The 21,879-nt window shown below is 63.5% G+C and overlaps 1 protein-coding gene across 3 annotated transcripts in view; it reads right to left on the minus strand.

Annotated features, from left to right (window-relative positions):
* The window catches only part of CELSR1 (cadherin EGF LAG seven-pass G-type receptor 1), a 116,060-nt gene that overhangs the window by 46,341 nt on the left and 47,840 nt on the right, over positions 1-21,879 (minus strand). For all 3 annotated transcript variants that reach the window (XM_081311426.1, XM_081311425.1, XM_081311424.1), the window contains exons 3-5: positions 8,638-8,860; positions 6,289-6,404; positions 4,608-4,696 (exon numbers count right to left, since the gene is read on the minus strand). In XM_081311426.1, coding sequence (XP_081167552.1) covers positions 4,608-4,696; positions 6,289-6,404; positions 8,638-8,860 — 428 coding nt within the window. The remainder of the gene's footprint in view (positions 1-4,607; positions 4,697-6,288; positions 6,405-8,637; positions 8,861-21,879) is intronic.

Here is a 21,879-nt window from a genome sequence, read left to right on the forward strand (position 1 = left end):
ATGGCCATGGGTGTCCCCATGAACACACTCAGACTGCACCAAAGACCGCCCCATGCCATCTTGGAATTGCCTGGACCCAGAGAGGCCAGGCAGGGCAAGGGGGCCATGCACCCTACAGACAGCAGGCCTCCCTAGCTCACGTGGCCACCAGGGGAACCACGGCCACTACAGTGATGGCCCCCAGGCAGGGCCTCTGATGCCTCTGGCCCTTGAAGACAACCTGCACCAGAATGTCCAAGCTGCCTTCAAGCGTCGACCATCCCGTCCCCGTCTCCTGAGCCTCCCACTGCCGACTCACCTCTCCAGCCCAGGGCTTCTCCAGCACAGCAAATGTCCCTCAGAGGATATTTGGCAATGACTGGGGACATTCTGGTTTCCACTATAACTGGTGGCTATCAGCTAGTGGCCAGGGATACCACCCAATGCAGGCCCTTCCAGAAGAAGAATCATCAACCCCAAATACCCATAGTGCAAGGTGGAGAAACCTGCTCGGCCCGTGCCCCTCCTCCTAAATCCCTCCATCATGCAAGCCCCCAAAGACCCGGCCCTGCCTTACAGCCCACTCACTGCCCACACCCGCCCCACCACACCCCAGGCCCCGGGGGCCGCCTGCCCAAGTGTCCGAGCCAGGCACACATCCCTCCCCAGCTTGTCCACGCTTCTCGTCAGCCAGGAGCGGTCCTGGGAAAGCCAGGCAGGCACATCTGGCCCTGCCAAGGCGGGCAGGGGCTGTCCTTTCCCCAGGAGCCTATTGATAGCTTGTGCCCCAGCCCCATGCTGGAGCCAGGCAAGGGGTATCGACGTAATTCCACAGACGGCCACCAGAGGTCCTCAGTGAGAACAACTGCCCAGTGATGGTCGGAAGGGGCCGTGCAGTCCGGGAGGGGAAGAGACGCCCACCCAGAGCTGTTTGCACAGGGCAACCTCTGCTCCCAGGACACACACCCAGGTGTGTGTTGCTGAGGGGTGATGCCAGAGCAGCACTGAGAAGAAGCCAGATGGCAGACTTGAGTTTCAAGTGTGAAGAAATAATTTCAAATGCTTTTCAGCCAATGTTTACAGGTGGCTGAAATTCTCAACCGTCTTTCACAAAAGACCCAGGGAAAAAAGAGGCGATGGCCACAGATACTCCAGATCACCTCCCTGGTGGCCACGGGGGCAGGTGGGCAGAGCTCAACAGGCAGGCAGAGGTCTCCCGGAACAAGGTCCGCCCCCAACAAGGTGAATGAGATGGACAGGTCTTCTCCTTTAAAATGCCATCAAGCAGAAAGAAAAAGATCCCCACTTTGCCTGCTCCCACCTGGGCGGGGAGGGAGGGTTCCCTGGCCTCTGGCTTCCGGGGGGCTTCAGCCAATGGGAGCCCAGGAGGAGGCCAGAGGGACGGAGGGTGCCAGAGGTCCCCCGCTGCATCCCTCACTGATGAGGGTCACAGCCCTTCTGGATTGGCTTCAGGTCACAACCCTCTCCTTCCAGTCCACCTGCCCACTGTGCTTGTTCCTCCAGAACTGAGGGTCATCACACCTCTGCTGCCCCTGCCACCGGCCCTGGGTCCACACCGCCCCTGGCTGATACCCACACCCTGCCCGTCCCTTTGTAAATAAACCCTGCTGGGGTCATCCTGTCCGCGTGTCCCATCGTTTCCCAAGGGAACCCTGACCTGTAAGCCAGCCTGGAGGCTCCGAGCCCCCCACCAGCCCACACAGGGAGGGTCCCTGAAGCTGCCCGGGCAGGAGGTGGGCGGCCTGGGAGCAGGAGGGAGCTCCTGCCCCCAGCACGTCCAGGACGGGGCCCACCACAGCAGACGTGAGTCAGGCGGAAGTGTGCTGGGAGGGCACCGGACGCCCCATGCCCAGCGTTCCTCCCACTGGAGGGCTGGAGGCCCACGCTCCTAAACCCAGTTTCTTAACAACCCAGAACGAACCCAGCTGCGGCAACAGCACAGGCCCAGGCTCTCAGGAAGGAAGGCGCCTGGGCAGCCTGCGGCCCCTTGGCTCGGCCAGCACATGGGGAAGGGGCTGCAGGGGCTGCCCTCTGCTGCTGCTCTGCTGTAAGCCCACGCAGTCAGACTCTGGGAACCCTGGGCTTTGTCCTGCACCAGTGACCAGGGGACAGGAGCCCTGGCACTGATGACAACGTGAAGCCAGCAGGGAAAGCCACCTCCCTGCAGGTGGTCTTCAGGTTCCCCTCCCAGTGTCCCTAGCACATCCTGACGTGGGGCCGGCAGCCCTCCCTCCCTCCCTCCCTCCTTCCCTGGGAACTGCCACAGCCTGACAGTCCTGCCCGGCCCCGGGCGCTCCAAGGACATCTCTGCACCTGGACAGGTAAGAGCCGCCTGGCCCCCCATGATGGTGCTCCCGGTCCCCGCGAGTTTCCCGCTGTGGGGCCCACTCATGCCACACGCTGGAGCCTAACAACAATGTGAGGCTGTTAGGTGTCCTCCCCAGAGCAGCCTCAGGCAAGAGAGGGACAGCGGGGCCAGGGCTGTGCTGGGAGCCACTGACCAGCTGACAGACCAGCCCTGCACAGGAAGGTGTGGCCGGGAACCCAGCCCCTGCTGACCTTCCTGCCTGGCGAGGCCCCTCTTCCCCAGGGACTGGGGCCTCTGCGAGGTGCGCTCACTCCGCGGAGCTGCCTGGGAGGGCAGGCGCGGGCAGGCGGGGGCTGACCCGCCTGGTGTTAGAACAGGCCAAGAGGTGAACTAGCGCCTGGGCAGAGGGCCCAGGCCTACTCGACCACTGGACACGACACTGCTGTGGTCATTATCAGGTGTGTCCGTCAGTGCCTGGGGGGAACCGAGGCTGACTCGGCCTCCCCCACTCACCCCGCCTGCAGACAGCCTGCGGCCTGGATGATTCTGGAACAGGCAGGAGGGAAAGCCCCGTGGGTGGCGACTGCTGTGGTCCTGATGGTGCAGCTCGGGGCCCACCATGCCTTCTGCCCCCCCCCCCACGAGCCTGTGCCCGCTGGAAGCCGACCCTGGCAGCTCTGCCCACGGGAAGACCAGGGCTCCGGGGGGCACGTCCAGGTGGCCCAGCAGATACTCTTGAAATGTGTCAGCCCTGGGGCCAGGGGCCAGCAAGGGGCATGTGCAAAACCAGGACAAAAGCCAGGTCATATGTGGGTGGGAAAACCACAGACCCCGGTCTTCGCCCCGGCCAGGTGTGCCTGCCCCTGGGGGGCTCTGCACCTGCTCCTGGGCTCCCTGGTCTGCCTCACCTAGGAACGCCGTCTAGATGACCTGGACAGGAAGCAGGAGCCCGGTCTGTCTGGGCTGCCTGCCGGAGCAGACCCAGGCCTGGCGTCAGGCAGAACAGTCGCTGAGCTCAGGGGACACTCAGTGGGGACATGGGGACCCACCCCTCTAGGGGGTTCCAGTGTCCTGCGACAGGGAGCCGTCTCTCACCTGTGTGCCCAGGGGGTGGCTGTCCTTCAGGCTCCACAAGGAGAGAAAAGGGCCATGGGACGGATCTTCTCCTGGGTGGGGGGAGCAGGACCCACCCGTTCCCGCGGGGGTCCTGGGGACCCTGCAGAAAGGTAGGAGCTGGCTCTTCAGAGCAGCTGAGATGGGAAGGAGAACCTTGGGATGGCCACTGGGGAAGGCGCATCGTGGGTGAAGATGCCATCGAAGAAAAGCCCAGACCAGGTTTTCCACCGCAGCCCGGGGAAGGGGCTGGGAGGAGCACAGGGCGACCCCGGCACGCAGGCGGGCACCCGCTATGCAGTTGTGACTGTCCCAGTCATGGCAAGACTCCAGCCCCTGACACAGGACACCGAGGCCAGATGGACGCCACAGGCAGAGGCACCCGCCTCCCCTGCCCAGCCGCCCTGCTCCTCCTCAGGTGACCGTGGCCTGCCAGGCACCGGGGCCCCACTGGTGGGAGGGCAGCAGGAGCTCCGGGGCCTGCAGCAGCCAGACCACAGACACTGCCCCCTGCCCTCCTCCATGTCCCCGGCACACAGCAGCCCAGGTGCCAGCAGCCTGTCCCCTCGGCCCTCCTTGTCACGGAGGAGGCTGCAGAGCCTGCACTGCACCACCACAGCCGGGGACAGTAGGAGACCTGTGGCCACCATGCAGGTGACCACCTCTTGGAACCTGTCTGCGGTCACTGAAACATGATGGGATGTCCAGGGGGGCAGCCCTGGGAGGCAGAGGGACAGCAATGACCATCAGGGGAAGAAAGAGCGAGAGGCGGGGGACAAGGTCGGCACAGTGCCCTCAGGCCACTGGCGGGAGGTGACACCACCCAGGGAGGAGAAATTAAAAACCTCCCCCTCCCGCTGTGGCCTCTCAGGAGGGAGGCGCCTCTGACCTGGACACGCCCCTCTGCAGTGCCCAGGAATCGGCAGAGGCTGGGGCTGCGTCCCCCCGGCTGGGAATTTCAACAGCAGGGACCGCAGCTGCGGCTCGGGTCCGCCCCGGTGCCATGTGCGGCTCTGTCCTGCCTCCTGCTGCCCAGCACAGGGAGGGGCGCTCACCGGACCCTCAGTGGCTTCCCGACACCACCTGCTTTTAGATCTCAGAGAACGACCATCCTAGACAGGAACGTCCTCGACAGGAATGTCACCCGGCCCAGTGGCAGCCCAGCCGCGGAGGCTGCGGGTCCTACCTTGTTGTAGTACTTCACCTGCACCGAGTGCCACCGCCCGTCACTCACGCCTCCAGGGACCTGCGGCGCCACTGTGGTGGTGGTCTCACCTGCACCAGGGGACGACCAGAGAGAAGGCAGGTGAGCAGGGCCTCGCGGGGACCTCCGCGGCTTCCAGGCTGCTGGACAGACGCACGTGCTCCCTCCGCCCCCCAAGGGGGCTCCACCCCAACCTCGAAGGGCACGGGGTGGGGGCAGGGGACGGCCCTCCCAGTCCCACTTCCCCAGTGGCCTGCTCCCGTGTTTCTTTCCTGGTCACAGAAGCGCCCTCCTTCATCTCTTCGTTCAGGGAAAGCCCACGGGAGGCCCGAGTCGGCACCACGGCGTGCCCCGCGGTCAGCACAGGGCCTTGCCCTCCTGAGAGTTGTGCCACGGCAGTGGTCAGCACCGAGGACACACGGCTGTCTCCTCCTCTGTCACTTAGTGACAACTGCCAGTGCCTTCCCAGCCACAGGACACCTCCTGAGGTCCTGAGTAGGTCCCTTCACACCTGGGTCCTGGGCCACTGAGGCCATCACTCTCCCAGGAGACCAGACTCAGGAGGTGGTGCCAGGCAACTGCACCTTTGGAACCCGTGGAGGGTCCCGGCGAGGTGCTGGCTACGGGCAGCTGGGGGAAGGGACATCACTTGCACAAAGGACAAGGAGGGCCATGTCAGGCCCCCACAGGGACTGCCCCCCCAGGGGACCACAGGACATTCTGGAGAGAGGGGCAGGGTCTGGAGAGCCGCGAAGTCCCCCTCGGAGCCTGCAGAGGTGGCCACGGCCCCGAGAGCCGGCTGGTGTCATGGGTGTCCCTACTTGTTATCCACGTGAAATCAGGTCCCGGCCTCCAACTCGACACGTGGGAGTCAGGACCAGGGCTCCAGGGCGCAGCACCTCTGGGCTGTCCTGGGGAGCCACCAGGGGCACAGCGCACCCTAAAATCACCTGCCAAGTTCAGGACCTCCCTCTCCCCCAAGGCCACGTGTGGATGCTTGGTCCAGCCACTGCGATACTACCAGAGGGGGCCTCGTGGGTGGAGGCTGGGACACTGGGGCGTGCCTTTGCGGTCCCCCGCCCTTTGCTTCCTGTCTGCCAGGAGATGAGGGTCTCCCCTGCCAGGTGCCCCTGCCAGGAGGTATAGAACCACCACAGGCCCAGAAGCAATGGGTCCAACCAACTAGGAACCTCTCCTCTTCATAAGCTATTTATCTCAGGTCTGGTGTTACAGCAACGGAAAGCAGACTAAGACATCACCTATGCCAGAAAAACACACCAGAATGGCCAGGGGCCGCTAGACTGCTTGGCTAAATAGCCCCCTACCAGCAGGACACTCCTTGGATGTCTTTGTCAACTTTTGGTCTGCAGGGCTGGGTCAGCTGGGTGGTGAAGTCTTGCCTGGCACCTGGGCTCAGCCCCTGCACCACACACCACCACACTCAGCTGCAGACGCAGCCCACGCCTCTGAATGACCCCCATCTGGGAAGCGGGAGCGGCCCCTCCTACTGCCGGCACCGCGAGTGACACTGTGACCAACAGCTGTGCCCTCGGGATTTCTTCCGTCAGGTGGGTCCCTGGACACAGAATCAGGTCCGTGGGGTGAGCAGCCTGGGGGCACCGCGGGACAAGGGGCACCGACAGCGCCTGGGGCCAGCGCCTACCTGCTGAGAAGGTGAGCTGCACCTGCCCGTCCACGATCTCCAGGGCGATGAAGTCGTGCCTCTCGTTGAAGCGGCCGTTGTAGAGCAGCAGGGCGTCCCTGTCCTGGGTGGCAAACCTGCGGGGCAGCGGGCCACGTCACATGACAAAGGTCCCAGGGCCATCGGGCCACTGGGGAGGGGCAGGGCTGGCCCAGGAGGGCAAGCCCAGGGCCACAGCTCAGGGGGGACCCTGGTGCCGCAGCTGACGGCCCGATTGGTCAACTGGAACGTGGAGGACCCTGGTGAGGATGGCCTGCAGAACGTGAGCCCGTCACAGTCCCTCCGTGGGTCAGAGGGGTGACACGTGGCCAAGACTCCAGCCATACACGTTTTGGACACAGAACATACCACACCACGTGTCTTCTACAACTGGAAAGAGACCCCCAAGTCCCCAAGCCCCTGCACACACAGGGACACGGGAGCTGAAGGAACACCGGAGCTGAAGGAACACCTCAGGCCTCCCCTGAGCCCCCGTCACCTCTCCCAAGTCTTTTGCTCCCTAATATAGGTTACAGGTTAAGAGGACCCCAGGGCCCTTGCATCTGCTGCTCCCTCTGCCCATTACAGTCCTCCCTGGCTTTGCAGGTGGCTCAGGGGTTGATCAATGGCACCTTCCCTCACCAACTTCAGCTCAGTCTCGCCTCCGCTCTAACAGTCCATCACTTTCTTTTGTTCATTTCTGAAATCACCCTATTTATCTATTTGTTGATAAGAAAGCAAGACCCTGTGATCTTGCAGGGTGTGCCACCCGCCCTGCAGAGGAGGGACTGTGATTCTCCTCTCTGCCACATCCTGGTGCCCCCTGGTCCACACTGTGCTGTGGAGAACACACTGAATCCCCGAATGGAGAAGGTGGGACTGGACGAAGGGACGCGGGGACACGGCAGACCTGTCATGGCTGTGAGCATCCACCACACAGACCAGGCACCCGAGCAGGGCCGTCCCCTCGGGAGCCCCTCCCGCCTGGGGTGCTGGGGTAGCTGCCCACCAGACCTGGCCCCGAGCCCTCCCTTGGCCCGGGTTGTGCCGTCCGTCCTGCATGGGAGCCTGCGCCAGCCTCGCACACCGGCTTCAGTCTCTCCCTGAGTGGACACAGCCCTGTCCACACGGGCTCAGGGCGGCTGCCAGAACGAGGACCGGCACGGCAGGGACAAGGCCCACAGCATGCTGGACATGGGGCCTGGGAGTGAGCAGGTACCGCGTGGCGTGGCGGCTGTGGGTGCACCTGGTTCTCCACAGGCTTCCCGGTGCCGGCCTGGGGCTGGCATACAGCCGGCAAAGGGCCCTGCCACGCTGGACGCGGGCAGAAGGGGCCCGGACCGAGGGGTGGGGGACAATGCGGGCCGAAGCAGAAACCCCGGGAAACAGACCCCGAGGCCGCGGGGGCCCCGAGAGGACAGGACAGAGTCGGGGAGAGGCTGCTGGGAGCGGCCTCGGGGCCCGGCACTGGCAGAGGCCACCTGAAACCAAGGCCACACCTGCCCGCTCAGTGGGGCCTGGCTGGGAACGAGAGGGGCCCCGGCGCCAGCCCCAGGACCACAGTCCCCACGTGGGACGGGCCTGGGACAGGCCTGGGGGGCTTTTGTGCTTTCATGGCTGAAGTCACTCAGGCCAAGGGTCCATGAATGATCCTCCGTGACAGTCTAGAAAAGCTAAGCGTGAGGGCTACTGGACGTCACCCTGCCTGGGGACGTCACCCTCCCTGGGGGACACTCAGCTAAACACTGCTGCCTTTCACTTGCTCTGTCAGGAGCCAAAAGACTTCCTGTGTCAGCCTCCCGCACCTCCCTGGCCCCCACGGCCACCCTCTGGCACCGGGGCCAGTCACCTCTGAGGTCGGCCTCCAGTGGGGGTGCCCTCCTGCAGCTCAGGGTGCCAGTCGTCATGAGGGCTGCTGGCCACCCCCAGGTGGCAGGTGGCCCCGACTATGGGTCCACACACATGCCCCAAACTCACTCCAGTCACAGTCCACAGCACTTTCCAGAGTCACGGGGCTCCTCTGACATGGGGGTGCTCGTGGGAGCCCTGTTTGAATCACCCGCACAGGGGACCCTGCAGAGTGGTGGGGCCCTCATTTGGAGGCTGTGCTGTGGGGACGGCCTTCTGGGCAGAGGGCAGGGACTCAGCAGAGGCAGGGCCGCACACCAGGCCCCAGGCAGCTCCTCGTGAGCCCACCTTGCCAGGCACAGAGGAGGCACACAGGGGGCCCGTCCTCAGGCAGCTCTGGCTGCACGGCTCACCCCCTCCCAGGTGGGACCCCGAGACACCTGCTCTAGGAAGGCGAGGAGCCCGGGCGCGCAGGGCACTCACGCAAGGGCGATGGTGAAGTGGAAACGCTGGCGCAGGCCGCGGAAGGTGACGAAGGACCGCGGCGGGAAGCTCCTGGCGCTGACCTCGCAGTAGGGCCGCTGGTACTCGCCCGGGGGGCACACGCAGTGGAAGCCGCCGATGAGCAGGTTCACGCAGGTGCCCCCGTTTTTGCACACGCCGTTGGCACAGCGGCCGGAGCGGGCGTTCACCTGGCAGTGGTCCCCTGGGGACGAGAGGCAGAGGCGAGAGGTTACGGGCGGCTGAGGGACAGCAACGGGCCTCAGAGGGCCCACAGAGCAGCAAATCAGGGAAAGACCAGCTGGAGCAGAGGAGGGCCCCCCGGGCAAGCGCCCAGTGCCCAGCACCCAGCGCCCAGGCCGTGGAGCAGCTGCTGCCAGGGGCTTGGGTCCTGCTCAATGGTCTCCTGGTCCAGCGGCAGCCCCCAGCTCCCAGGTGGCTGAGGACAGGGTGGGGAGCATGGGGTTTTCTAAATGCACCCAGGAGGTCTTCCCTGAGGGGTCAGGAAGGAGGCCTGCTGGGCCCTGGGGAGCGCGGGGTGGTGGACAGGCAGCACGGGGCCCCAGCCCTCCCCACCCCTGCACCTGGGCAGTGCTGACCACATCTGGGCCTTGCCCAGGACTCGGGGATGTGCCACAAGCTCCGGGCCCGGGGCCCCTCCTCAGGGGCTTCCTGATGCCTGTCCTCCCTGCTGGCCCTCAGACCCCTCGCCCAGACCAGCCAACACCAGGTTCCAACCTGGTGATGACATCTGTCTCTCCCACCAGCTCATGGCCTCCCTGCAGGTGGGCACCACCCCACAGCCTAATGCCCCTGCTTCAGGATGGCTCCAGAGGCTTTTCCAGAGAGCCTGGGGGTGCCTACAGCTGACCACCTATCTCCTGAAGGCCCCAGCCAGGAGGGCCCCGGGCTCGCTAACCCTCAGCACGGTGGTGTCCGGACCAAGAGCCGTGTGGGCCAGTGGCCTGGGAGGTGCTCTGTCCCCCGTGGGGGTGATGACCCCAGTGCACCTGCCTCCTTCACCTCTGCAGGGAGGGACGTTGACCAGAGACCCTTCACATAACAGGAGAACCACCGAACGGCCTCTCCCCGGTCACTGATTTTAAAGTGAATGTATTTTTTAAAATAGTGTCCCGTTCATCTACTAAAGAGCGGAGCACAGGAACCGGGCACGCGGCGTGTCCAGCAGCTTCTAACGCATACCACCAGGGAAAAGCCAGAGCCCCCGGCCCAGCACAGGCGGCTGGAGCTGACCCCCAAGGGCTGCCTGGTACTGGTGGCATCAAAACTCAAGCCACCTGTTCCCACCGGTGGCCGTGCAGGCGGATCATGGTTAGTTGTGGACAGCACAACACTTTTATCTTATTGTTTAGGTGATGCTGAGGGTTGAACCCGGGGCCTCACGCACGAGACAAGTGCTCTACCACTGAGCCCCAGCCCCAGCCTGAGGTTTCCTCAGTGGCAAAATCTTTTCCTTTCCCACCTCCTTGTACATAAACCTTCGTGTTCCGAGTCTCTAGACAAACCCCCCAGCTGTGCTGAGTCACAGGGTAGTTTGATGACATTTTGGTAGACATTTCCAAACTGCCCTCTGCATGAGCTCACATGCCCACCCATAAGAAGGGGGCCTTGTGAGAGGTGATCAGGTCACTGGTACCACCCAGAAGGGCTGAGGGCCTGGGCTGTGGGAGTGGGTGGCTATCAAGCCAGCAGGGATTCCCCAGCTACTCTCTTACTGTGTGGCTGCTCACACCTGGTCCACGTGACGTCATCTGCCATATTATGACATGGCCAGATTTTCACCTGAAGCCAAACATATGGGGCCACCCAACCTTGAACTTTCAGGCCCCAGAACTGTGCTAAATAAACCTATTTTCTTTTTAAAGTACCCAGTCTTGGGTATTTTGTTATAGCAATACAAAATGGACTAAGTCAGATGTCTCAGTCTGCTAGGGCTGATACCACAGGCTGGGCCACTTGAACAACAGACCTTACTTCTCACAGTCTGAAGGCTGGAAGTCCAAGATCAAGGTGCTGGCCAGCTGGGTCCTTGGTGGGCTCTCTGCCTGGCTTGTCCTCACATGGCGGAGAGGGAAGGAGGGAGAGAGGGTGTACCCTAGCTCTGTCTCTCCTGACACAGACACTGACCCTGTCCTGAGACCCCGTCCCCTAATTAATCCTCACAAGCGGAGCAGAGCCAGGACGTGGGGAGGGAGGCCCATTCACCCCCAGCAGACACCGCGAGGCTGCGGGGACCCCAAGAACTGCACGAGGAGGGCAGGGAACTCACGTCAGTTCTGGGAACAGACCCAGAAGCTGTGAGGCAGAGTCCTGTGGGACCGCCATGCCCCCAAGGCCAGGGCCGGGCTGTGCCAACAGCTCTCAGGGACCTGCACTCAGACGCCCTCAGCCCTCAACGCCACCCACCCAAGGGGACAGTGCCACCGTGACAACCCCTCCCAGCAGCTGCTCAGGGTACACACAGTGGCCACAGGCCCAGCGCAGGCCATCGGTGAAGGCCGACCCCGGCCGCCGACCTCTGCTCCGCCCAGCGCCGCCTGCCCCCCACCCAAGACCTCGGGTCCCCGGAGGCCACGCTCAGCCTGATGCGTCCCCCCACCCAAGGGAAGGCCTCCGGGGCGTCAAGAGCGGAAGGAGCCATCTGAGATGGTGACAGTCACAGGGACGAGCCACCTTCCCACAGCTCTCTTCCCCTCTCTGCTCCCATGGGGGAACCCCGACGCGCACAGCCGTTCTGAACCCTCGTCACACCAAGGAGGCCCCTGGCGGGGCACCCACCTGTGATCCCGGGGCCTGGGAGGCCAAGGGGGGCTCTGGGCAACTCAGGGAGACCCCGTTTCAAAAACAAAAGGGTGGGGATGGCTCCGCGGTGCAGCACCCAGGTTCCAGCCCCCGCCCAGAAAAACACCAGCCTGGGGGGGGGGCGGCTGCTGACCTGCTGAACATCCACCCTACCAAGCAGGGGCCACCGCAAGAGCCCCAGGGGCGCGGGCTCCAGGTCAGGCCCAGGCCCAGGCCCAGGCCAGTGGGTGCTTTCTCCCGAGCAGCAGGCAGGGCCCAGCCCTGGGTCAGGAGCAGAGAGCCGGCCACCTGCAGGGCTGAGGGGAGGGAGGCAGCCACCGGCCAGCCTCGGGGCCTCACCTGGGCTCTGCCCCCTGACCCTCTCCTCTCTACCCTCCTGATAACGGGGACCCAGGGGACTGTGCAGGCTCGCACTCGCACACGGGCCCTGTGCACACACGCACACCCACAACCTGTCTCACACAGTGATTCCACCCTCTGACCCAGTCATGCACCTGCTCCTACACACACACACACACACACACATGCTGACACACCTGCACATCCACCGTCTCACGCGTGGTGACACACTCACCCTGCCACACACACGCACACCCACATGCATGCCCACCACACACAGCCACACACTCCCGACACTGTCACACAGGCACCTGCCATGCACACCCGCGCACACCTGCGCACACCCACTCCCCACAGGCACACTTGGCCTTCTCCCGGGCTTTAGCTGCACCCCTCCCTCAGACACTTCAGATCCTCGTTTCCACTTAGAAACGCGGGCGTCTGGGAGGGTTCGCTCTGCAGCATTCCGGGCGGCACTTTCTGGAGAACAAACCGCCCCAGGAGGACAGGCAGACCGAGTGCTCGCCAAGCCCTGAGGACACGCTGCCCACAGCGCTCGCTGGCCAGGTCCAGAGCCCTCAGGATCCAGGCCACGGGAACCTTCAACTCACCCTGAAGAAGGCCCCGGCCTCCAGGCCCAGACCCTCGTCCTCCCAGCCCTGCCCAATCTCTGCTCCCAGGGTCTCTCCATCCACAGGGGGAAGGAAGGCAGCCAGGGGACACAGCTGTCCCTCACGCCATAAGGACTGGCTGGGACTTGCTGCTTCTAGGCTGGGTCTCCACAGCAACGGGGCCACAAGCCCTTCGGCTGTCCTTGTGGGGTCACCTGCAGGGACACTTGAGCCTCAGATGCCTTAAACCCTCTGATGGGCAACAGAAAGGCCACAGTGAGCCCCAGAGGGAGCACTCCTGTCCCCCAGGTAGGTGGCCCTGCCATCTCAAATACGTGGCCGACCACGCCCAGTCCCACGAGGAGGGTGGCCCGGCTCCAGGATCCAGCATTTGTTTCTTTGGCTTTATAGAGAGCAAGACCGTTGCCACCTGGCTGTGTGACACACGGCCACAAACGCAACACCACAGTCACCACCGTCATGTTCTGGAGCTGGAATCTGGGGCCAGCTGTGGGCGGGGCTGGGCCTCGCAGGAGGCTCCAGGGAGGATTCTTCTGGCTCTCCCAGCCTCAGGGTGGGGCTCCCGGGTTCCTTGGCTTGTGGCCGCATCACTCCAGTTTCTGCTCCAAGAGCACGGCCACCTTCCCTGGTGGAGTCCCCTCCCCTTCCTCTGACAGACACTGGCCATTAGATTTGGGGTCCAGACTAAGCTCTGGCGCCCTCATCTCGGGTCCAAGCTCCTCCCATCTGGAAAGATGCTCCTTCCAAAAGAGGCCACGCTCCAAATGAGAGTGGACCTGGGTCTCAGCGGCCAACAGGGGGGCCTGAGACACTGCTGGGTCCTTCCCCGAGGACCCACTATGCGAGGCTGGGTCCCAGGCTGTGGCTCCTCTCCTCGGGGACGACCACCTGGCTCTTTTCCCCACCAGCCAGGAAGAGGCAGAGCCCTGAGCTCCCCAGCAAGCAGCCCTGATCACCCCAACTCCCTCCCTCCTTGGGTCCCCAGGCACCCCAAGCCCAGACCTTCCCTCCTCAACCTGGTTCTCCTCGGGGCCCCCATCTGGGGTGAGGCACGGAGTCACAGCCATCTGCCTGACCCCTGCCCCTGGTCCCCCACAATGCTCACCTGCCAACTCCTCACCCTTACCCACACTGCCACCTTCAAGCTGCACCCCTTGCCCACAGCATCCCTTGCCCACGGCGCCCCCCTCACAGGCCCTGCACCCCGCCACCTTACAAATCTGCCTGCTCTGCACAGGACACGGGAGACAACGTCTCAAGCTGCCGGGCTCTGTGTGTTGGTCCCAGTGGCTTAGAACCACCCTCACTGGAGACCCCACCCACCCCGGGGGCTGGCCATCAAGAACAGGCCCAGCCCCTCTGCACCAGCCTCCCCACACCAGCCTCCCTGCCTCCCTCCGCCAAGCCCAGGGGATCCACCAGTTAGCACAGGTGGCCTGCAGCCCCCGGAGCTGTCCCTCGTTATCAGTGATGGGAACCCAACAGTGCCCACCTGCAGTCCTCCCCCCTGGTTCTGCATGTGGCTTCCCAGGGACTGGACGCCACCCTGTGTCCCCTCCCCACCCCTGTCCTCATCTGGGGCCTGGCCCCTTGGTGAGCAGGTGCTGGTGCCAGGACACAGAGCCCAGGCCGCTCCTTCTCTGTCCCAGCTCTGTGCCGCCCCTGCTCACGTGACTGTCCGGCATCATCTGTCTCCCCTGGCTCTGTGGAGGCAGCTGCAGTGTCTGTTCAGTTGAGCACACAGTGGGCACCTTGTGTGTGCAGGGTGCTGGACGGGTGCCCGTAGGGAGGCAGTGGCTGAGGGGAGCCGGATCCACAGCCCCGGGGAGTGCTTGTGGGATGAGGTCATGAGACACCAGCCCCTCCCCAGTTCAAGGCATGGATGACTGATGCTTGCTCATAAGCCACGGAATCAGGAAGCCACGTGACTCAGGTACGGGAGCCCAACAACACAGGAAGTAGGCCGGCATGCAGGGGGCGAAGGCACCCACAGGCCGGCCTCACGACAGGCAGCTCCCTGAGTGTCCGGCTTGAGATGAGCCGGGCCAGCCTCATCTCTGGCACAGTGCAGGTCCCCGGGGTCTGCTCCAGTGTCCACTCCAGTGTCCATGTACAAGGACACTCCAACAGCAGCCACCACAGCTGGCCTGTGTCACCCGTGCAGTCACCTGCCAACACTTCTCCCTGCGCACACCCCGCCCCGAGCAGCAGAGCACTTCACTCTGGGCCTTGGGGACCCTGATCCATAGCACATGCGAGTCCCCATGGCCACCTTCAAACTGCCAACCTCATGGCGCTGGGCGCAGAGTTGAGGAGAGAGGTGTCGTGACGGCAGCCGGTCACCCCCGTACGGAAACCATGGTGATGGACGAGGCTTCTCAGCCTTTGCCTGTGGGTGAGATGCCACTTTCCTATTTTAGCACTTCTCATTCAAAATGAGATCTGGCGTCCCCCGCCCTGGCCTTCTGGTGGAGTCCAACGCGGCCGAGTCATTCGCGACGCCCCCTCCCACCGCCTGCACCCCCATTACTGCTGCGCCCCTTGGCCCCCACCTTGGACCAGGCTCACCTGGGCGCCTGATGACGGAGCTCAATAGTGCCCCAGCGGGCCCGAAACCCCGCGTGCGGGAGTGACGCAGGCCTCGGCCCTGGGTTCCGGTGCCAAAGCAAAGCCCCAGAGAGAAGCTGGGAAGGGCCTGGCAGAAACCATTCTCAAGGGCAGTCGCCTCGGCTCAGGGGCCAGGGACCCAACCCCAGGGCCTGGGCACCGTCACAGGCACCTGTTTCACTCCAGGTCTGGGGTGAGTGGTGAGGGAGGGGACACCCTTCTGCCTGCCCTAGCGACCCTGGCTGGCAGCGCCAGAGCCCCTGACCTTCCACCTGAGGAAAGCGGGGGCCTGGTCACGCCCCAGCTCCCCGGGGCTCGAGCAGGTGGTGCCTGCAACAGAGGAAGCCAGCTGCTGTGCCCGGTCAGATCTGTGGTGAGGGGCGACTGATGGCCTCAGCCTCGTTCTGGAGCAGGGGGCAGGGGAGCAGGGCAGGGAGAGGACCCGGAGGGCCTGGACTAGGAGGTGCTGATGTGAGCCTGAGAGAACCACTTCAGGGCCCCAGGAGCGGGCAGAGAGGGTGCAGGGCCTGGGCCCTGCCGCGGGGAGCCCGGCCACCCTGGCCTCAGGACTGTGAGCAGGGCTGGACACACCCAGGAGGGAGCAGGTAAAGGTGTGCCAACTCAAGTTTTTAAGTAAATAAAAAGACAATTCCTTCCAGTCCAGGAAAGAGCTGAAGGCTTTGAACTAGAAAAACCAGAATTTCCAACGGCAGCGGGAGTAAAGCCTGGGCACAGGTGGAGAGGACCCGGAGCCCGAGGTCGGGGCAGAATCACGGCTCAGGAAGGAGCAAAGAGCTCAGCACCGACGGACGACGCGGGACCAGGTCACCAAACAGATACTCAAACCTGGAGGCAGCAGAGCCCGAGGGGGCCTCCTGTGTTAACCCAGGACATGGCAGAGCACTGGAGGCAGGAGCCCCACTGCCACAGGAAGCGGAGAGGACAGGGCTTGTGAAGTGTCCATCAGAATGACTGACACTGCCCACGTTGTCCACCCATGCTCCAGGCAGCACCATACTCATCCCTGCACCCACCCACCCACCTGTCCACCCACCCCTCACCCATGCATCTGTCATCCATCCACCGTCTCCTCACCCACCGGTCCACCCATCTATCCACCTAACCACTTCTTCATTCCCTCCTCCGTCCCCCGACCCCCGACCTGCTGGACTGTTCAGGACGGACACTGCGCTACGAGAGACCATGAATGGATCTCGGCCCTGCTGAGCTCCCATATGAGTTGCAGACGTCAGATTTTCAGGAAAACTGAACACATGGGCTAAGAGTCTTCTAGCAGATGGGAAAAGTGGAGGGGAATCGGGACGGGCGTGGGCACTGAGGAGAGGGGACAGTCAGGAGAGTGGGGCTGCAGGGCTCAGGGACCCATCAAGGCCCATCAATCTCATCGGCCCCTCAAGCACAGCTGAGGCAGGATACGGGCCTGGGCTCCTGCCCACCCCCGGAGATCCCAACCCGCTGGGAAAGCACCTCCAGTCCCCCAACAGGCACACACTCACACGCTCCTGCGTGCACACGCGGGCAGCAGTTCCCGCTGCACGGCAGGATGAGGTTGGCCCTGCTGCCCTGCCACACCACAGCCCACACCTGCGAGGCCTGCCCCCCACGAGGGCTGTGGCCAGGTTACACAGAGCAGTCACAGCCCGGTGGCCCACAGCCCAGACAGAGGCCAGACCAGCACAGTCCCTCAGCTATTGGGCGCTTGGTCCAGCAAGTGGGCCACAGAAGAGGAGCAGTGCCACCTGCTCCACAGGCAGGCTACGCAGGACGGCAGGCAGGCAGGACGGGCAGGGCCACGTGCCCTCAGGAGCCTGCCACTCAGATGGATGCCCCTGCCGCTGGCTGCCACCAGGACTGCACTGGAGCTGAGAATGGCTGAGGCCACTCAGGCGGCAGCCTCAGCTCCGGCTGGTCAGTGTCACCCCAGGGAACCTCCCTCACCCTCTGGGGGCAGAGATGCAGGAACACAGCCTCCAAGAGGTCAGAGGCCACACAGCGCATGGCGAGGGGTGCACGGAACCCAGCCCTGCCTCAGCACCCACACCAGGCCCCACACAGGAGCCAGGGGACACAGGTGGCAGATCACAGGGCCTCAGCTCCCCTCCACCAAACCCTGGAGCCCCGCTGCAGGGACACAGGCATCCTGAACAGGCTCTGGCCAGGGTCTGGACATCAGCCCTGAAGGCGGGGTCCTGGCCCTCTCACCTGCAGGCCACCCGTGGTGAAGGGGCGCAGGCCCCAGAGGTCAGAGGCTGCCCTCTGCCTGGTCCTCGCCCCTTGCCTGCCCCTGGGAGTCCCCAGCTGTGTGGGACTCTCTCACCTCCTAGAGCCTGAGGCTCCCTTGGGCTCCTCCCTGAAGCACCCTCTGCCCACTGGCCCTCCCCACCCAGCAGGGAGGCCAGGAGAGGCCAGGTGAGGGCCCAGCGCCTGCCCACCCCCACCGCACGCCCCTGGAAGACGGTGTGCGTGGCCAGGCGGGCCTCCTCCGATGACTTCATCTTCCTCTTTGAAGCAAATTCCCAGAACTTCAGACACACCCATTTTTAAAAATATAAATTAAGGCTGCATTCCAGAGCAGAGTCCGCTTCCGCCCACTGACTCACAGGGGACACCTGTGGTGAGTGGGGCGTGCTGCCCCAGGACTGGGGATTTTAACTCCCGGTGCTCTAGCAGAAGGTTCCAGAACAACCCTCCCAGCTATTCCCAACCTGGTAGCCCACAGGACACCACCTCCCAGGAAGGGGCACTCTTCCCAACCTCCCTCCTCTGATGCCACTGTGAGGTGGCAACAGCCAAGGTGGCCCAAAGACACTGCCACGGCCTAACCCTGGAGTCTGGGTCCGCACCTTAAGACGGGATGAAATTAGGGCCATGAGAAGCCGCGTCACCAGAGGCCTCTGTGAAGGCACAGGGGACTTCAGATTTGAATGACAGCTGTCAGTCAGGGGCCACCAGAAAAAGACCAGTGGAAAGCAGTGGACAGAGACAGAGAGACAGAGACACAGAGATAAGAGAGACAGAGGCAGAGAGGGAGAGATAGAGTGAGGGAGAGACAGAAAGAAAGAGAGGAACAAAGAGAGTCAGAGACAGGAATGTCTGTGGCTATGTCTGGCTGGAGAGTCCGGCGCACAGGGCAGGTCAGGAGGTGATGCTGCAGTCCACGGAGGGAATTTCCGGGTGGCTGCCAGTGGGAGGGACGGGCACAGGACAAGCCCACGCTGGAGAGCAAGCCAGGCAGCAGCCTGGGGGCCTGGACGGGCTGACCAGCCGCTATCAGGATGTCCAGACCCAGAACAGCAGCTCAGCACCCTGCGCCCCGCCCACCCGGTGCAGGAAGGAGCCAGCCCTTAGACAGGGTGGCCGGCAGCCCTTAGACCCCAGGGTGGCCGGCAGCAAAGGCAGGGTCAGCTCCTAGTTATCTTTAAGAGCCAGAGAGCAGCCACCCCCCTCGTCACATGAGGGCACTCACCCAGATGGTCTTACCAGCTGTGCCCAGTGGACCTGTTGGAAACGGGGCAGGACAGAGGGCTTGTCCACACCAGGAGCGGGCCCAGGAGGGGTAACTGGCCAAAAGAGACCTCTGACCCTGAGGTCTTCCGGAGAAACAGCCAGGACACCGGGCCCCTGCACTGCCCTGGGAAGAGGCCTGTGGACGTTCTCAGCCCATCAGCAAATATCCACTGAGTGCCGAGGGGACACCAGGTCTGGTGGGAGTCAGTGGATCAGCAGACCGTGGACCCAGGAAGACGTCCCCGCCCTGATCCTGGTGGCCTGAGTACGCACCCAACAGATGGGAACAGGTTACAGGGCCTGAGAAGCGGAGGCCACCCTGGGTGACGGGGTGGGCTCAGGTTAGCAGGAGGACTGTGGGAGGGAGGGGGGTCAGAGACACAAGGACAGAGGCTGGCGTGACCTGAGGAAGGGGCACAGGACCTCAGTGGTCTCTGGAAGAAAGGAAACAGACGTGCCCCAGAGGCTCCCGAAGAAGCAGCCCGGCGGGCACCTGGACTCCAGGACGTGCCCCTGGGGCCTGAGGGCACCACCTGTGCTGTCTTAAGCCACCCACCTGGGGAAACCTGTTCCAGCAGCCATGGGGCAGTAGCGGGTGGAGACAGGCCACATGGCAGCTGATCAGTGGCTCTCCAGACACCCTCAGACACCACCACCTGCGGCCAGGCAGGCCCGGCCAGGACCCCTGGGCAGCCACCTCCCCCCACTGTGGTGCCGTCGGTGAACACTGGGGCCCACGTGGCTCCCCCCGCCAGGCTTCACTGCCCCTGTCCTGTGCTCTGGCCCCAGTAGCACAATCCCACACACTGCTGCAGGACCGGTCCTTACTGAGTCCTGCCCACACCCTCCTGCAGGCTGGCGTGGTGGCCCTGGGGACCCTCCTGCCCTAGGTGTAGGTCTCATAAGAGAGCAAAACTCAGGAATTGCCTCCCAGCTGATGAAGGTGGGGAGCAGCAGGAGCCCTGGGGGGGTGGATGGCGTCCCCCAAGGGACAGAGGCAAGTGTTAACCCGCTCCCTACACCTGGGAATGGACCTTGTGTGGAAAAGGGCTCTTGCAGGTAAAATCAAGGTGAGACACGGCCACACTGGAGTCGGGTGGGCTCTACTCCAGCGGCTGGTGGCCTCTTAAGAGGGGATCAGGGACAGTCAGGGAGAAGCCCCAGGAGATCAGAGGCAGGGACCGAGGGCCAAGTGGAGGAGTGGCAGGAGGCGTCCTCCCTGGGACCTGAGAGGGACGGCTCCTGCCTTGACCTTGTACTTCTGGCCTCCAGACTGCACGAGGCCACCCCCCAGTTGTCTGAGCCCCCTAGAGAGCAGCACTGGCCAAATAGCCTTATTCAAAATATTTGGGACCAGAAACGTCTCTATTTCAGATTTTTTGGATTTTGAAATATATTCATATACGCGATGAGACGTCTTAGGGACGGCACCCCAGTCTCAACACAAAATTCATTTATGTCACACAGTGTTAGCGCCACTGGGTCACACCTATGATGGGTCACATGAGGTCAGGCGCAGAACTGCCCACTGTGGTATCACGGCGGTGCACAAGAGGTTCTGGAGTTTGGATCGGGATGTTTCACCTGGAAGTGGTTGGTCACAGCGGCCAGGCAAGCTAACCAGAGCCTGAGGAGGAGGCGGGTCAGGGTGACCTTCCCAGCCGGGAGCTGGCTGGCTGTGCCGCACCCTGCCAGGGTCTCAACTGTTGATGCCAAGCTCAGCCTTGGGAGATAAGTCCTGGGAGAGAACAGGAGCCACCTGCCCGCCCGTCCATCCCCATCGCTCAGTCCACAACAGCCAAAAGCCACGCTGCCCAGGAATGCAGCACACAGAGCCGGGGACCCGCAGGCGGACTCCAGAAAGAGCATGAGATAAAGCACATGACCACTAAGGGGAGCCTGAAGCGACCCAATGCCTGAAAAGTGCGTTTTCCTAAGACAGGGCTCTGCTCCAGCTGCACCTGAGACGGTGGGCACAGGCGGGCAGACTGCCCTTATTGATGACCGGTTAAGGACTGAGTCTGGCTCGGCTTGCAGCAGGGACCCCAGGCCGTCACTGCGTCTCCCCATGCTCACGGCCATCCCTTCACGGGACACGGCCCAGAGTGACCGTGGCATTTTCAGTCCAGCACGAAGGTGTGGGTTTAGTGTGGGGTGACTTCGTGCAGGACTGTTGGGGACCCCAAACCCTGTGGAGGCCTTTACAGGCACGACTCGGGGTCCTGCCCTGGGGGAGTTGGTGTGAAGCCCAAGCCCAGCCCCACTGAGGGCCTCCCAGGCACTGACCGACAGTGGCTAAGTCCCACTGCCAAGTCCAGGCAACGTGGATGAGCAAGCCCAGGGACAGCCAGCCATGGGCTCTGCTCCAGGGTTTGTTGAAACTCGCTCTGAAGGCAGATCAGCAGCCCAGGTCCCACAGGCAGGGCTGAAGAATAAACTCAACCCTAACTGAGAAGACCCGGCCCACGAAAGCCCCAGGAGGAGCACCCGGGCCACCGTCCCCCAGACTCAGGGCCAAAGACAAGGACTTCCCCAAGGATGGGGGGTAGGCGGGTGGGCAGGTGGCTCCCGGTCTTTCCCTGGCAGCCCCTCCCCACCCAGATCTGAACCCCAGCTGGGCTGAGTTTGCAGGAAACCCACCTCCTCAGTGATATCAGAGCTGGGGCTCAGGAACGCACCCCTCAGGGGACGTGAATCTGTGGTGACCATCACCTGCCACTCAGCCTCAGGTAGAGAGAGGGACACGGGAATGGCCAGAAGTGCCCGATAACCCAGGCAGTTCCAGCTCAGAGCCTGGCCTGGCCAGCCCCACGCCTGCAGTGCTTCAGAGGGCCCAGGGTCCCAGGAAGGGCCCCAGCAGGCCAACAGGGGCTCCCCTTCCAGGTCAGGACCAAAAGCAGCAAAGGTGTCACTGACCACAGCACAAAATGCAGATGGACCTGAGGAGGAGGATTGTCCTTGACCTGCAGGGGACAAGGCAGTTCCCAGGGACACGGTGCCGCTGAAGGGCTGCACATGCCGACTGTGCAGGGTACCGGCAGCAGAAGACCAGCATCTGTCCTCAGGAAGCGTCCAGTACGGAGGAGACTGAGGCAGCCCACGCCAGCGGGAGGGACGGGGACTGGAAGGGACCCAGGGGGCCCTGGGGGAGAGTGCCCTGGGAGTGCAGCGTCCTGCAGGAGGTCAGCGTGAGCTACGGGGAGAGCCTGGGGCAGCTGCATTGGGGGGGTGGACCCCAATGCCGCAGGCCCCAGAGGGCTGACTGGACTTCAGGCCAGAGCAGCTCCGGGAAGCC

Source organism: Spermophilus citellus (genome assembly GCF_964194105.1).
Source record: "Spermophilus citellus genome assembly, chromosome: 10".
Lineage (NCBI taxonomy): Eukaryota > Metazoa > Chordata > Mammalia > Rodentia > Sciuridae > Spermophilus > Spermophilus citellus.